Genomic DNA, 14,500 nt, shown 5'->3' with positions numbered 1-14,500 from the left:
GAGGGCCAAAGTACAACTAAATGCTGAAGTGGGGTCTAATTAATCTGAGACTATGTTCCATAATGAGCCTAATGTTAATTATCTTATTTTGAATGGGACTTTCTTCTTTTCTCCAAGTGAAGGCCAGGCCCTCTGCAGTTATCTGGCCTATCTCAGCTTTGGCAATGGACTCTTTGCCTGGGCATTTAGGGATCCAGCTATCTTCCTTACTTTTTCAATTTCTGACTCCTGTTAGAATACCTGCCTAGCAATCACAAGACCCTGATTTCAAACTTCAGTTACAAAAAAAGTGAAATATTAGAAAACCATCTCAAACAAGAATATAGGATATTCACAGGAAGAAGGATGACATTTGCTAAAACCTAACACAACTGTGAATGATAGTGTGTGTATTAATGCTGAAGTGATTGTCAGAGTTATGTGTGGAGTATCTTTCATTGTTTTATCAAGATCAAATATCTTCCTTATGAAACTGAGCTCAACAGTGAGTCATGGATGTAAAAGACATGGAAATTTAAAATAATAGCCCAATATGCACTTGAAAAAAAACCTTTTTTGAACCTTATAGTAAAGTGTGTCAGCATGCCCTATGCATCTGTGTTTTCCTGTTAAGTCTCCGAAGAAAAAAAATTAGACTGCATCCTCCTTTATGTTTTTAACATTTGGGTTCTAGTTGCTATGACTATTTCACAATTCATGATTTCCATTTCCCCTCATTCTCCTTTTAACTCTTTAGTGCTGCAAATATCCCAGGATACACAGGCAAGGTTCATTTCACTGCCACCCACCCAGCAAATACTTCTCTTCCACCAACAACACCATCGCAGGACTCAGAAGTGAACCGGTAAGGATAAATCCTATTTGCTCACATATGTTAGAGGTAGACATCCTAATTATGGTGGTTCCATTATAAAGCAATTGCCTAAATTCTAAAAGCAAATTGACATTGCTCAAGAAGAATGGGACATCATGTCCAAAAAAAAAAAAAAGAGATGAGTTAATTTTCCTGCGCAGGGAACATTAGTAGACTTTCTACATGTTTTTCTTATCAATCTTGCTCAAATTTAACACTGAAAAATAAATATAGGTTAATATTCATGTGGCATTGGTAATCAGGTATCATAAACATCTGAAGCCTATCAGGGGTCAGGATCTTGGTCTCTTGGACTCACAGTTTTGCACATCATTTGTCCTATATCACTAGAGGGTTCTACAAAATATCACATTGGACAAACTTTTGTGAGTAATCATTAAGTTTATTTAAAAGATGATGATATGTACAAAGGCATATGTATGTTTAAACTCTTAAGTTTTACAAACTGAAAACAGAAAACAATAGATGAAAAGAAGTGGAAGATTACTTCATTGGAAGACACCAGTGAGGCACAGCACATTATTTCTCATTATAACTCAACTGTGAAAGCATTTGGTAGAGTCTTGGCCTTACAAAAAAAAAGATGACACAGTATTGAAAATGCAAATGCAACCTGAAACTAGAGGCAAGTGTAAAGGACTAGGCTAACATGGTAGGCAACCATTGAAGAGAGAGGAGAGGCAAATTTTCTGTCACTATGGTGCCTTTTTCTCCTAGATCGCATGGCTTCAGAAAAGGATTTATTCATTTATCACATATTCATGCAACACTAACTCTGGTCTTGCACAGACAAGGCACTGGATGCACAGGGTAGAACAGAAAAGACTCTAGCTCTCAGATACTGCTATCTCAGGGTAGGAGATAGATACTAAAGAAGTACACAGATAGCTAACAAAATGAAATAATTTTGATTATTGAAGTATGCTATGATGAAGACAAATTGTTGTCTTAGAGAGATTGTGCCTCAGGGTCTTAAAGGCTCTCTGAGGGCTGATGCTGATGTTCTGGTAGAGCCCCTTGCCTTCATGGCTGAGAGTAGAACAGTGGCCATGAGCCATGTTCTTGAGCTATGGTTCCCAGTTCACCCAGCTGTTCAATCTCTCATTCACTAATCTATCCTTTGAATAATTCTTACATTCTCTGATTTGAGTCAACAAGCATCATCTGTGCTACAATAATTCACAGGAACTAAGTCTGTTGAAGGTAGCTCAGGATCTTGTGTAGAATGAGAGACTGAACTAGATACAAATAATTCTTTGTATCTAGATGAGGATGACAGTGAGCATCAGGTACTGATAACCACTATGCTGCTCTCATGCTTTCTAGACTCCAGCCAGTCCCCTTGGGTGTGGTGACATTGACTACCCATGTCACCATCCCAGCATCCCATGAAGAAATTGAGGCACAGACAAGCTGTGTGGGGGTTTCAGTTCACTTAAGCAGACATCACAGAAATAATTCAAGGTGATTAATGGAAGGACAGACTTGACCTGCAGGGTACTTGAGGGCTGGGCTGCAAGTGTGCAATACTGAGTATACTTCATGGTGCAGCAGTAATCAACTAGCTCAGGGAAGATCACCTCTAGACATCCTTGTGTCACTATGTGCAGTTCTCTATATCTTCCTGCCCTGTGTGTGCTCTTCTATATGGGCAAGAATTGAAGGAGAGGAAAGGTGACCCCTTGGAAAGAGTTTCCTATGTCACTTGAATTTTTGGTTTAAGAGTTGTGTAGAATCTCCAACCATCTGGTATTATACATATGAAAAAATGGGTCACTGGCTTTCTAGATTAATATTTTGCCTTCAGTCTATGCTCAAAACATCCTTTTCCACTCTCAATATTTATATTTAAAGTAAACATAAAATTTCTTTTGTATGTCCAAGTTAAGATGATATTATGGAGAAATGTAGAAAGTAAAAGTGGTCACTTTGGTGAAACAAATGAACAAATCCATCATCTCATCATGGTTAATTATTCCTCATCAGCATCCAAGGTACCAGCAGCTATAAAACTACTCATGTGACCTGATGACAATACACCATTAATACCTACTGCTCTCATGTCTAGATATCTAGACTGCTTCATCCTAAATAGTGCTGCATTTTAGCCACAGGTTTCCCCAATGGCCCACCATTCATAATTACTGTTTTGTTTTTTTTGTCGGTCATGGGGCTTGAACCCTGGGCCTGTGCATTGTACCTCAGCTCTTCAGCTCAAGGCTAGCACTCTACCACTTGAGCTATAGCGCCACTTCCATAATTACTGTTTTGATTTCTGTATTTCCAGCATTTGATTTTGAAGAAAAAACAGCAAGTTCACATATAAGTGAGATTATGCAAAATTTTTCTTTCTGTGTCTAGTTTATTTCACTTTGCATAAGGTCCTCCAGATTCATCCAGGCAAACATCAGGATCTCCTTTCCTAAAGCAGAATAGTATTCTTGTATATTGAATTAATACACATAGAGAGAACACATTTTATTATTTCATCTACACATAGTCATTTATTCACTATTGTGAGTAAAACTGTGCTGAATATGGTGTTTTAATAAGATGGTAATAAGATGTCTTAATAACATATTTTTCATCTTCTTTGAATATATACAATGTGTCTGAATGTACTTTTATACCTAACTGTTGATGGTCTCCACACTGTTTTCCACAATGGGTACAACAATGAACAAAATTTTTACCAAAAAATGTGGCATGGTTCCCTTTGATCTATACTACCTCAATACCTATTATCTTTTGTCTTTTTGATAGTACCTATTCTAATAAGTGTGAGATTCTGCTGTGAATTTGATTCACATTTCTCTTGGGTACTGAGGATCTTTCATATACCTATTGGTCATTTTTATGTATTCTTTGAAGAAATATTTATTTAAATCTTTTATTCATTTTGAAATTGGGTTATATGTGTCTTCTGTCACAACATTATATGAGTTCTTTTTTTTTGTATATTTCCCAGTCCATATATTTCCTCATATTTATGGTTGTTTCTTTTTCTATAACAAGCTATTTCGTTTGGTAAAGTACCATTTATTTACTTTTGATTTTGTAGTCTGATCCATGTTAAGACACATTTTGAAATGCTGTAAATCCAGTCCCAAAAGTAGAACTTGTAGGCATTTAGATAATTGACATATTTTACTATGTATGTAGGACATAATGAAGAAATGCCCAAAATAAATACATCATTATATCTATCATCTAGTCTTTCTATTAAAAAAAATGACTGGGATAGAACCTTGTGGCAGGATAGATCATGATTTTAAATGGCTATAACTCAAAAATCTTCATTAACAAAGACAACATTTCTAATTCCTCACCTTTTTATTCAGAGTTTGTGTTATCACTCAAATAACCAGATATCCTAACACATCTAGCACATCTCCACAATCATCCAATGTGTAAACCACTCAGTGAATGTCCTTTTATCTTTCAGCTAAATCTTTACTTCTAAATGGAAAAATAACTCCCCAGTGCTACAGCCTCAGAAAATAGCTTAAGCTTTGTGGGGTTGTTCACACACAGAATGCAGACTAATGGCTTACCCTTGAGGAGAACCTCACAATTACTTACAATACATACATGGAAGCGCCATCTCTTATCAGAGAGCAGGGACATAGAAACATGAGAAGTGGCTTATCTGGGGTTCTTATTTTAGGGGTGCAGGTAAAATTGGAAACAAGGACAGCAACCTGAGTGTATCCTTCAACTAAGGGGTGGCTCATGTTAGATCCTCACTGCCCAGTCTATACCTCTCCCAACCCTCACAATAGCTCCTGGCAAGGTGGTGCTCTGGCCTGAGAAAGTACAGTGAGGAGGGGGAGGAAGTGTTTTAAGTTCAAAACCACCCTGGACTAACATAGAGGAAGATGCCTTCTCCTAAGAAGAAGAAAATTATACCATCTATATTCAGCCTGTCCATTGGGATTAGACTATTGGGTAACTAAGCCTCTCTACCAGGAAGGGTTCCTTCTGATTTTTCTGGGAAGTTCTGGTAAATGTGTGAGCTCAGGTGTTTGTCTGTTGAGGCTCATGAGAACTTACTGAGCTAACTTCCTCCTGATATGACTGATGCACATTTCTGTTATTCAAAGCATCTCTACTCATCCTTTCTGCTCCTCTGTAATCTAGTCCTCCCCTATTAGGAGCATAGACCCATTGTTGTAGTGGCCTTGTCCAAATCTTTTAGTATGACATTTGCTTCCAGTCCTTTCTTGTGCCACCGTGCCCTCCCCTCTCTCCCTTTTCCTTTCCTCCAATAATGACACACTTAGATTTACTAAAACTCTAAGCCTTCTAGCTGAGCACAGATGTCTCAGGCCTATAATCCTAACTACTCATGAGGCTGAGATATGAGAATCATGGTTTGAAGCCTGCCTGGGCAGGAAAGCCTATGAGATTCTTACGTCTAATTAATCACAGAAAAAGCTGGAAGTGGTGCTGTGGCTCAACTGGTAGAGCACTAGCTGTGAGCAAAAAGGCGCTCAAGACAGTGTCTAGACCCAGAGTTCGAGCCCCAAGGCAGGCAAAACAAAAGGACTCAGCCTTCCCTCTGAGCCATGGATCCTATTCAGTTCTGCCTTCTCCCTATTTACATGGCATCTGTATCTAGTTACCCCCCAGTTGACCTGTGTTTATAGAAACATCCAGTTGTCTCTCCCTACCATGCCCCTCTCAACTGCCCTTCTATTCCTCCCTTTCACTTCTTTTTTAAATGTTACTGTCAAAGTGAAGTATAGAGGGGTGACAGTTACATAAGTAAGGTAGAGTATATTTCTTATCAAACTTGCTACCCCCTCCCTCAATTTTCTCCCTCCTTTTCACTTCTAAATGTCCTTAAGAAGTAGTCACACTTGCTCCTGGCTCCCTGCCTCTATTTCAAACCTCTTCTCCCATCTGGATTCTGATGGTACCAGAGACATGAGGTACTCTTGCCTACAAGATTGTGGGCTGACAGGGGACAGGAGCACTGACAACTGCACTGATGTTTCTTTATGCAGCGGTTAGGGACAGTGCCATCAAAGATCTCAGTTTCAAGAAAGACTGCAGTGGTGGCTTTGAGTCCTTAGATTGCTGAGTTTTGGCTTTCAGTGTTAAGGGACCTCAAGCTCACATGTTCACCCAGGGGTGTAGGCTCTACAATGTGCCTTAGTATTCAACCAGGGGTGTAGGCTCCCCAACGTGCCGTAAGGATCATACTGGGTTAGGACACAAAATAGAAAAGAAAGAGACAGGTGCAGGAGATGCAAAGTGAGGAGATGGGGGTGTTCATGAGGCAGAGAAGAAGATATATTATAGATCTCTAAATGTTTGAGTACGGGAACAAGGGTGCAAATATTTCCCCAGATCTTTTCTCCATTACAGTTCCCTCACACCACAGTATAACCTCTGTAGAAACTGGGCTCCTGACTCCCATTTTTAAAATCAAGATATTCATACAAATGTATATTATACCCACACACACAACATCATGGTACTCACAGCATAAAACAAAGCCCTGTGGGGTAGAGTCTTCCCCACACTAATTCCGAAACTATGACTTGCCCAGAATTCACACTGAGAACACACAAGTGAAATCATGGCCCATTCACAACAGAAACATACCAGGCTGAGGCTTCAGGGCTTGTTCATGACAGTTTGGTGCATATCAATATGGTCATTACCACCTCCAAGCAATATAAGGAGTTCCAGAACCCAAGGGGTAAAAGATCACCCATATTGCTTCATATTTTCATGGTTACATTATTTCTTTTAATCCCCATGACAGTTTTGGAATAGCAAATTTACTCCTACTGTGTATGTCAGCAAACTTAAGTCCCATTCTGTTTGAGCAGAGAGCTTCAACTTGGCAGAAAGAGGGACAGATTTTGCCCTCTGCTTCTATCCCCCCCTCACCTGGTGGTTGCCTTCAGTTCCAGCCCCAGGCTCCCCCATTCTCGGCCACCAACTTCTCCCTAGACCCCTCACCTTTCCACCACATTTTCCCCTGTTTGTTCTTTGCCATCTCTCCCTGACCACACAGGACTCCATGTGATGTCTTTCCTCCAGGTGGACATACTTCCTGGGTTTCTCTAGCACCTCAGTTGTCCATCCCATCAGAGACTTTCTATCAACTGACTTCCTATCTCTAGGTTCACCGCCTTTCTTAGCCTCTACCACATCCCTAGGCACAGAGAATTTCAATAACTGAAACAGGATCAATATAATGTGTGTAGTACAATGACACTAAATGCATACAGAGTTGGTCACTTTTAGCTATTTTCTGATATTCTCTTTCTCACACACATTCTTTCCTCTATTCTCTCTCTCTCTCTCTCTCTCTCTCTCTCTCTCTCTCTCTCTCTCTCTCTCTCTCTCTCTCTCTCTCTTTCTCTCTCTCTCTCTAGCTCTCTCTCCCCTCCCTACATGTCTCCCCACTCATCCATTTATACTAGTTGGGGAATAGATGTTATATGCTTTTATGTTGATTATATGTCATCTCTTCCTCTATCTGTTGTAGCATTTTGCGGACAGGCATGAAAGTGGACCTCTTCCGTCACCAGGCACCACTATCCAGAATGGTCACCACTGTGAAACCCTACAACCCCTTCAACAAGAAGGAAAAAGTAACTATAGACTACTAGTGAAGGAAACCACACCAACCAGTAGGGAGGGGGTGGGGGAGGCTTCTAAGTCTCCCCCCCCCCTCACCAGGGAGGAAAGACATTGTGCATAGACTGATGGGAAAATAAAAATGCCCATCAAGTTCCAAGTGCATCCATGTAAGTCGTGGTGTGAGTCCTGGCTCCAGCGCAGGCATGTTCCTCTCCCAACCACTGGCCTATCAGCTAGGCCTGCGATGCCCTACTCTATGATGACAATTGAGACTCTGGGACCAAGCACAAGAGGATTTCACTGTACAGAATTCCTCAAGCTGAGATGCTGGATCTCCCTAGAGGTCCTGGCATTGTTGTGCAAACTCTGACTACAAAAAACAGGTCATAGGCTTCAGGATCAGAGACGATCCTGTGGGGGGGAAAGAACCCATAGGCCAGTGGGACAGTGGAGAGACAGTGGTGTTCTTGATGTCACACAAAAGGGAGACATCTAGATTTAAGGACCAAACCACCTCTGGCCCTGATCCAACATTTCTGTTTTGAGAAGAGAAGCATTCCTAGGCTCCCTGCACTTGGCCAGGCAGGACCACTCATGTCCACCTTCCGGATACAGTGGGACCTGATTGGGCCAAAGAGAACTCCAACAGTCATTTCAGTGTGTATGGGGGCTGTAAGCAACTGTTTTAGCACCTCAAATATGCCTCAATAATTGCAGGTACAGGAAGCCAATATTCATGTGTATGTTCAAATATGCCCAAAGTTCATTTGATTTTACAATGCCATAATAAATTCTTACAGTGAGCATTTTACCTATACCTTGCTATTTCTTTGTGTGTGTGCCGACCTTGAGGCTGGAACTTGGGGCTTGAATTTGGAGCTGTCTCTGAGCTTCGTTGGCACAAAACTAGTGCTTTACCACTTGAGCTATAGCTACACTTCTGGCTTTTTGGTTTTAAACTGGGAAAAGGAGTCTCATGGACTTTTATGCCTGGGCTGGATTTGAACTGTGATTCACATATCTCAGCCTCCTGAGTAGCTAAGATTATAGGCATGAGCCCCTGGCATCCAGTCATACCTTGCTATTTTATAAACAATACACATCAAGCCTAAGGGAAGCTCAGAGATGTGTATCTAGAACTCAGATTTATTTTATTTTAGGTATTTTACTTGTCCACTCCCCTTTCTCTTTAGATTGGATAACCATTATCAATCATTGAAAAAATAAGATTAGTAAAACAAAAAGAGAAAAGAAAAAAACCTGGATGTTTCTAGAGTTTTCTGCAGTGTTTCTCATGGGTTCTAACTGACATATCTTTCCTAAACTTCAGGACAGTGTAAATGTCCCACAGAACCTCTTGTGAATTCACAAATGCTTTGGAAAGTTGCCTGCCCTTTTTTGTCACAAAGAAAGGGGAAATTCAGCCTTGTTGCTGTTGTTTAGAATAATGTGTTGCCTCCGTGGACAAAGAAATAGACTTTGGTGCTGACTCTTCTGACAAAGAGAAAGACCAGCAGCCATTCATCCTGGAAACCTGACTTGCCTTCAAGAAAAAAGAAATGACTTCACCAGAACCTAAACTCATAGTCTAATCATTTCTAGAAATAACAAGTCTATAAAAACAGAAAAAAGAAAAGAAGAAAGTAAGAGCCTCTAGTTCTGGAAGATTCTGACCGTTCCAGAAACGGGGCAATATGAGCTTCCTACAACAAAGAAACTAATGTGGATACTTGAGTTCCATTTTTTTCTATAAACATCCCTGGCAGTTACTTTGTCAGAGGGGTTGCTGCTCTACACTGAAATCCCTGTTTATCTTTCTGTGGCAGGGCACCAGTTGTGCCTTGTGAGGTTAGATCTAAGACCATTTTTCCTTTTATTTTTATTCTTATGCTGGTACTGATGCTTGCCTTTTGCTCGGTTTTCCCTTATAGTTGGTGTTCTAACTCTTGAGCCAAGCCTCCACTTATAGTATTTTGCTTGTTATTGGGAGATCAATGATTTGAAGATTTATCTGCCTGAGCTGGCTTCATATCAAGATTCTCAGTGCTCAGTCTCTTGAGTAACTAGACTTATAGGTATGAGCCATCCAACATACAGTGGAAACACAGCTAGTTTTCCATTTTCTTTTAGTTCCTTGTGATAGCAATTCTTTTTTTAATATATATTTTATTGTAAAGATACTGTACAAAGGGGTTACAGTTACATTAGTGAGGTCATGAGTATATATCCTATTGAGCATTGTTACCCCCTCCTTTGATTTTCCCCTACCATCCCTTCCCTCCCCACCTCCCCAATTTCTCCCTTCCCTCCTCCCCCAAAGCTGATTGTTTTCAACATAATATCTTACACATCTCATCTGTATCCTTATTTCAGCATTTTGTTATTTGCCTTCCCCTCCCCAAATTAGAAAAATGTATATACAAGATGCAGGGCACCAGAATCAAATACAATGAAAACATGGGAGAAGAAAACACAAAAGAAACAAAAAAAAAAAAAACACGGTACATTAAAAACAACAGCAAGAAAGATAAAACCTCTTGTGTCCCTATCTTGTGGTTGATTTCACTTAGCATCATATTATATGGTCATATGTACATATTTTTTTTATCTTTTCTGCTTGTCCTAGACATATATTAGCTATTGCAAATAAGGGAAACTATGGGACCTATGTTTCTTTGCATCTGGCTTACTTCACTTAATATATATATTTTCCAATTCTTTCCATTTCCTGACAAATGGGGTGGTGTCATTCTTTCTGATGGAGGCATAGAATTCCATTTTGTGTGTGTGTGTGTGTGTGTGTGTGTGTGTGTGTGTGTGTGTGTGTGTGTGTGTGTGTGTGTGTGTAACACATTTTCTTGATCCATTCATCTACGGAGGGGCATCTGGGTTGGTTCCATACCTTAGCTATCGTGAGTAATGCTGCAGTAAACATAGTTGTGATGGTAGATTTAGTATGGCCTTGTTTGTGATCGTTTGGGTAAATGCCCAAAAGTGGGATTGCTGGGTCATAGGGGAGCTCTATGTGGAGTCTTTTGAGGAACCTCCATAATGCTTTCCAAAGTGGTTGAACAAGTTTACATTCCCACTAAAATGCAGTAGGGTTCCCATCTGTCCACATCCCCTCCAGCATCTATTGTTATTACATTTCTTCATTATAGGCATTCAAACTGGGGTAAGGTAGAATCTCAATGTTGTCTTGATTTGAATTCCTTTTGTGGCTAGAGAAGTTGAGCATTTCTTCATGTGTCTATTGGCCATTCTTATTTCTTCTTCAGAGAAATCTTTCTTTAAGTCTTTAGCCCACTTATTAATCAGGTGGTTGTTTTTGTGAGGATTTTTTGTTGGGGAATTTATTTTTTGAGTTCGAAGTATATTTTAGATATGAGACCGTTGTCCGTTGAATGACTAGTGAAGATCTCCCAAATGTGGGTTTTCTATTGATCTTACTAGCTATGTCCTTTGCCATGCAGAAGCTCTGCAATTTCATGCAATCCCATTTCTCCAACCTTTCTTTGATTTGTAGTTTCTGGGTCTTTATTAAGAAAATTTTGGCCTGTGCTGAGGAGCTCTATAGTTTCTCCTATTCCTTCCTGTAATGTTTTCAAGGTGTCTGCTTTGACTGTGAGGTGTTTGATCCATTTGGAGTTGATTCTGGTATAGGGTGATATATAAGGTTCTAGCTTTAGTTTTCTATAGGCATTTAACCAATTTTCCAGCACCATTTACTGAAGAGGCTGTCTTTCTTCCATTCTATTTTTTTACCTCCCTTGTTGAACATTAGGTGGCTATAGGTCTGTGGGTTCTTTTCTGGATGTTCAGTTCTATTCCATTGGTCCTCAGGTCAGTTTTTGTGCCAGTACCAAGCTGTTTTGAGTGCTATGGCTTTGTAATAGAGTTTGAAATTTGGTATTTATACTCTTCCAGCACTGTTGTTTCTGCTTTTGCTATTCGGGGTCTTTTATTGTTCCATATGAATTTTTCGGTTGCTTCTTCTATTTCATTGAAGAATGAGGTTGGGATATTGATAGGTATTGTAGTCATTTGTAGATAGCATTTGGCAGTATTTCCATTTTCATGATGTTAATCCTCCCTATCCAGGAGCATGGGAGTTTTTCCACTTCCTTAGTTCTGCTTTAATTTCCCTTTTCAGGTTTTTAAAGTTTTCTTCATAGAGGTCCTTCACTTCTTTAGTTAACTCCTAGGTATTTTATTTTTTGTGGGGCTATTACAAAGGGGGTTGCTCTCCCGATTTCAGCCATGCTCTTCTCGTTATTAGCATTCAGAAAAGCCATTGGTTTTTAAGGGTTAATTTTATACCCTGCTACTTTGCCAAAGTTTCAGATCAGCTCAAGTAACTTGGGAGTGGAATCCATGGGTTACTTTAAATACAAGATCATGTCATCTGCAAAGAGGGAGAGTTTTACTTCATCGTTCCCTATTTGGATCCCCTTTATGTTTGCATCTTGTCTTATTGCTCTTGCTAGGCATTCTAATACTAAATTGAAGAGAAGTGGAGACAGTGGGCATCCTTGTCTCATTCTTGATTTTAGAGAAAATGGCTTTAGCTTTTCACCATTAAGTATAACACTAGCTGTAAGTTTATCATACACAGCCTTTATAATATTGAGGAATGTTCCATGGATTCCTAGTTTTTCCACAGTTCTCATTATAAAGGGGTGTTGGATCTTGTCAAATGCTTTTTCTGCATCTATTGAGATAATCATGTGGTTCTTATCCTTGCTCTTGTTGATGTGATAAATTATATTGATTGATTTGCATATATTGAACCAGCTTTGCATCCTGAAATGAATCCTGTTTTATCATGATATATGATTTTTGTGATGAGCTGTTGAAGTCGATTGGCCAAAATTTTGTTGAGAAGTTTTGCATCAAAGCTCATCAAAGAAATGGGTATATAGTTCTCTTTCTTTGATGAGTCCCTGTCTGGTTTTGAGATGAGGCTTATTATGGCTTCACAGAGTTTGGTAGTGCACTTTCACTTTCAACTTCATTGAAGAGTTGGAGGAGTATTGGTGTGAGTTCTGCTTTGAAGGCCTTGTAGAATTCAGCTGTATATCCATCCAGTCCTGGGCTTTTCTTGGATGGGAGGTCTCTTATTGCTATTTCTATTTTGATGCTTCATATGGGTATGTGAAGTTGATTTAAGTCATCTTGGCTTAGTTTCAGCATGTCGGTATTTGCTAGAAATTCGCCCATTTCTTCCAGATTCTCAAACTTATTAGCATAAAAATTTGAGAAGTATTTCCTTATAATGTTCTGAATCTTGTTTGTTTCTGTGGTGATGTTACCATTCTCATCTCTGAGTTTGTTCATTTGGGTGTGTTCTCTTCTTTTTCTGGTAAGATTTGCTGGTCTGTCAATTTTGTTAATTTTTCGAAGAACCAACTCTTTGTTTTGTTGATTCTTTCTATAGTTGCTTTGGTCTAATTCATTTATTTCTGATTTAATTTTAGTTATTTGTTTCCATCTACTGGATTGGGGTTTAGCTTGTTGCTCTTTTTCAAGGATTCTCAGGTGCCTCATTAAATTGTTGGTTTCAGATCTTTAATTTGTTAATGTAGGAACTCAGAGCTATAAACTTGCCTCTGAGTATTGCCTTTGTTGTGTCCCAGAGAAGCTGGTAGTTTGTGTGTTCATTTTTTGTTAAATATCATGAACATTTGAATTTCCTTTCTAAACTCTTCCATGACCCACTGGTGGTTCAACAGTGTGTTGTTCAGCCTCCATGTATTACAGGATTTCCTTTGGTGGCTTTTGGTGTTGATTCTAATTTTATTCCCCTGCCGTCTGAGAGAATGCAGGGCATAATTTCAATGTTTCTGAATTTGTACAAATTTGCTTTGTGACTTAAAATGTGGTCTATTTTGGAGAATGTCCCATGTGCTGCTGAAAAATGTGTATTCTGATGCTGCTGGGTGAAATATTTGGTAGATGTCTGTTAAGTCTAATTGATCTATGCAGTTGTTTAGATCCAAGGTTTCTCTGTTGAGTTTTTGCTGGGTTGATCTATCTAGCAAGGGTAGTTGTGTGTTAAAGTCCCCAACAATTAATGTCTTTGAATCAATGTGAGATTTGAGGGAAAATAGTGTTTCTTGGATAAATTTGGATGCTCTGTTATTTGATGAACAGATATTTAGAATTGTAATATCCTCCTGAAGGAGAGATACTTTAATTGTATGTAATGATCATCTTTATCTCTTCTTGCTAATTTTAATTTGAAATCTATTTTATCTGATATTAGGGTTGCAACTTCCGCCTGTTTATGGGGGCTGTTTGCTTGGTAGATTTTATTCCATCCTTTCACTTTCAGAATGTTTGTTTTTGTGATCAAGGTGTGTCTCTTGAAGGCAGCAGATAGAAGAATCTTGCCTTTTGATCCAACTAGGCAATCTATGTCACTTAATTGGAGAGTTAAGTCCATTAATATTAAGAGTTAGGACTGAGAGGTGTTTGGTAGTTACTGCCATGTTAGCCACCTTCTTGGGGGTTGTGCCAACTGGATTCTTTCTATGATTTTGTATTCTCTGGGGACTGTTTCTTGGTTTTTATCATGCTCTTGCTGGTTTCCTATGTGTAAGACATTTTCAGTATCTTTTGTAGGGCTGGTTTGGTGGAGATATATTGTTCCAATTTTTCTTTGTTGTGGAAAGTTTGTATTTGACCTTCCGTTATGAAGGAGAGATTTGCTGGGTACAGTATTCTTGGTTGATAGTTGTTTATCTTTCGGGTGTCAGATACATCATTCCAGGGTCTTCTTGCTTTCATGGTCTCTGCTGAGAAATTTGAAGTTATTCTGATTGATTTCCCTGTATAGATGATTGATCTTTTCTCCCTGGCAGCTTTAAGGATCCTTTCCTTGGTCCACATTGATCCTGTGCAGATTACAATGTAATGGTGGGATGTCCTGTTCTGGTCTGGTCTATTTGGGTTTCTAAAAGCTTGTATCTGAATGGACCTATCATTTTGCATGTTTGGGAAATTATCTGGTAGGTTCCTGTG

The 14,500-nt window shown here is 39.3% G+C and overlaps 1 protein-coding gene across 2 annotated transcripts in view; it reads left to right on the top strand.

Annotated features, from left to right (window-relative positions):
* The window catches only part of Spmip7 (sperm microtubule inner protein 7), a 48,581-nt gene extending 40,944 nt beyond the window's left edge, over positions 1–7,637 (top strand). For both annotated transcript variants that reach the window (XM_069996008.1, XM_069996007.1), the window contains exons 8-9: positions 737–844; positions 7,383–7,637. In XM_069996008.1, the coding sequence (XP_069852109.1) occupies positions 737–844; positions 7,383–7,506 (232 nt within the window). In that variant the 3' untranslated portion in view covers positions 7,507–7,637. The remainder of the gene's footprint in view (positions 1–736; positions 845–7,382) is intronic.
* Positions 7,638–14,500: the final 6,863 nt, after the last annotated feature.

This window comes from Dipodomys merriami, unplaced genomic scaffold (assembly GCF_024711535.1).
Source record: "Dipodomys merriami isolate MVZ:Mamm:240054 unplaced genomic scaffold, mDipMer1.0.p SCAF_5, whole genome shotgun sequence".
Taxonomy (NCBI): domain Eukaryota; kingdom Metazoa; phylum Chordata; class Mammalia; order Rodentia; family Heteromyidae; genus Dipodomys; species Dipodomys merriami.
This window is presented reverse-complemented; position numbering and strand designations above follow the sequence as displayed.